The following is a 2,750-nucleotide window of genomic DNA, read 5'->3' as shown; positions in this document are numbered from 1 at the left end:
ACAATTATATGTATTTATTTTAAAAAATTTAAATTTAATCAAATTGTAAAGAAATACAATAGCACTTGGAAATAAATATTTAGAAAATTGCGAATAAATAAATCTTACTTTCTCGGTATATTTTTTTTTAAATTTCTTTTAAAAAGAAATAATTGTGAATATTTTCGCACTGCAAAATTCACATCTTCTTTTTGTTTCATCGTCTGCTAAATATAGGCTGCGTTCCGATATTCACTGCAAGTACTGAAAATCTACAGTTTACGTAACGTACACTATAGATTTTCAGTACTGACAGTGAATATCGGAACGCAGCCCTAAAGTACATATTTTTGAACATGTGATTGAACGCGGGACGTATTTTATCTTAAATGGCATCTTTTTGGTTCAGGCTCCAAATTTTCAGTTTACTCTCACTAAATGTAAGATTTTATTTTGATTAATCTATACATATATGTATATATTATATAAACAGTGTGCGTTAATCATATTAATTATTTTCAAAAGAATAAACATAACCCCCGGTTGAAGCAACATTCGTGGCATTACGCTAAGTCTGTCTGTTTAAAGAAAAAGGATTATAACAGGAGATCGATATCAACTCTATCGAAGAGATCTGAGCGTTATTATGGTAAAATTTACTAAAAAATTACTTATATATGAAACATTGTGATAAAATTAAGAGAATTGTTTAGAGACAAGTTCGGGATTTGTCTATGTTTTTAATCCTCCGTCTGTATACGTGAGTCTACGGCGATATATCTGCTCGTAACTGTAAAACTTGCGAGAAAATATTAAATAAACGATGTTTATCAAAATAACTATAAAATCGTCAACTACAATGTAGACAGACGTTTTGTGACGTTTTTCAGATATTTTTAAATACTTTAAAGTAGGGAAAAATAGCGTCAAACGTGACAGACCCACGTATACACTCCAAGGGTGCAAAAAAAAACGTACAGACGGAAAGTTAATGTATTGTTTTGATATTAATCTTAACAGGATTAAAGAAAAAGACGCGAGGTACTTTGAGCTTTCAAACGGCATTATCGACAAAAACGAAGAAGTTTGCGGAACAGAAGTCGACCCTTTGGGAATACGTGTTTGGTCCTAAGAGATCCTCAAAGAATCACCTGGCCGAACGTCAGGAACAAACGCGTTGCGAGGAGGATTCGCGTTGTCAGGCGAGACCGGGAAATGTGCTGGTCTATACCGATTCGGCTAAATCAGCGAAAGACTCGAGAAGACTCGTAGAGCCACAGCCTAAACCACCACCGTCGTATAAATTGCCTAGAGCTGTATTGCTGAGCAGAGCGATGGCGGAAGGTTTCGCTGAAGTAAGAGAACGTTTATTAGTTATACTTTTGTCACTATTTTTTAAAGAAAAAATATATTTTTACAGACATTGCACAATGGTTATACTATATACATCATTGGATATATTTGCGTTAATTATTAGAAAGGCGACTGCGAGAGTAAGATGATAACATCTACAGCATCCAGAAAAATGTACGAAGAAATGAGGCCGGCTTCAAATACCAAAGGGATCGCCGAGTATCGAGAGAACGTTATTAGACCGTCGGTGGATGTTAAACCGCATGAGAAATCGACATCTCGTCGGGTGTCGATACCAATAAACGCTCACGGTGCTACGGCGAAGATATTGCGCCAGGCGATGTCGCGGGAAGAGCCACGAATACATTCGAGAATCGAGCAACTCAAAATTTTAGTGAATGAGAAAATCACCAAGTCCCACAATGTACGACGCGAATAATAGATCCGGAATGTAAAAATTCTGATGCAGGCTAAATAAGCGATGTACCTATACAAATTGACATACAGGGGGACTCATTTTAATTTATCCACTGGAATATTTCCACTTGATATGATCTTGAGGACACTTTCTTTAAGATTAACCCTTCGTAGTCACACTTGGGTCAATATGACCCACACTCATTTGGAGCTAAATATCTGCTAAATGCCTATAGATTAAAATGGGGCTTGGTCCACCATCTACAAGAGTTTGTTGAAGTATCCTCTATTAAATTAGGTATAATAGAGACCGTTGATCATGTACTCGTTCACGATTTTTTTTCAACATATGTTGCCATTTGATTTCTCACAAAACCGCAGTCGTTTTATATTCTAGAATGTTCAAGGTATGTACCAGAATTATTTGAACCCGATCGGACCGATGCCATTAAAATGGCAATCATTAAAAATCGACTGGGTCAATACGACCCATCAGCGTGACTACCGCGGGATTCTAGAGAAGTGTGACTACGAAGGGTTAATCTAGATTATCATCTTCTCTCTCCCTTTAATAACCCGAATAATTTTTAATAATTTAAATATTTTTAAATAATATTCCAGTGGATAAATTAAAATGAGCCACTCTGTAAGTATAACGGATAATAATAATAAAAACGCTTTCGTGAGATCTTCAGCTCGACTCGACGAGTCGTATCATTTAAACTAATTAAATTAAAGACCTGTATGCAATAAATAAATTATTCTTTTGCACTCTCAAATTTGGTTAAAAAACGTCTCCGAAGAAACGTATTAATTTGTTGCGTACTCAAGTTCAAGTATAGAAAGAAAAGATAAAAAAAGAGTGATTAGAAAGGCAAAAAGGTGGGATCTTTGTTATCAATGTGGCGTTGAACCACTCGCGTCACGAGATAAATATGCGTGCCGCTAGATGGCTCAAGTCGTGGCCGCGAGCGCGCCGTTCGCGTCAGTTCGTCCGTTCA

At 36.2% G+C, this 2,750-nt stretch overlaps 1 protein-coding gene across 1 annotated transcript; it reads left to right on the top strand.

Moving 5' to 3' along the window:
* The first annotated feature begins 206 nt into the window (after positions 1–206).
* Positions 207–2,155, top strand: LOC139825112 (uncharacterized). The gene is made up of 4 exons (XM_071797639.1): positions 207–419; positions 505–628; positions 1,000–1,334; positions 1,457–2,155. Exons 1-4 carry the CDS (start codon positions 369–371, stop codon positions 1,769–1,771), a joined length of 825 nt encoding a protein of 274 aa, XP_071653740.1. The 5' UTR covers positions 207–368; the 3' UTR covers positions 1,772–2,155.
* The last annotated feature ends 595 nt before the right edge of the window (positions 2,156–2,750 follow it).

Source organism: Temnothorax longispinosus, unplaced genomic scaffold (assembly GCF_030848805.1).
Source record: "Temnothorax longispinosus isolate EJ_2023e unplaced genomic scaffold, Tlon_JGU_v1 HiC_scaffold_957, whole genome shotgun sequence".
Lineage (NCBI taxonomy): Eukaryota > Metazoa > Arthropoda > Insecta > Hymenoptera > Formicidae > Temnothorax > Temnothorax longispinosus.
The sequence above is the reverse complement of the archived record's forward strand: the minus strand, read 5'-3'. Positions and strand labels throughout refer to the sequence as shown.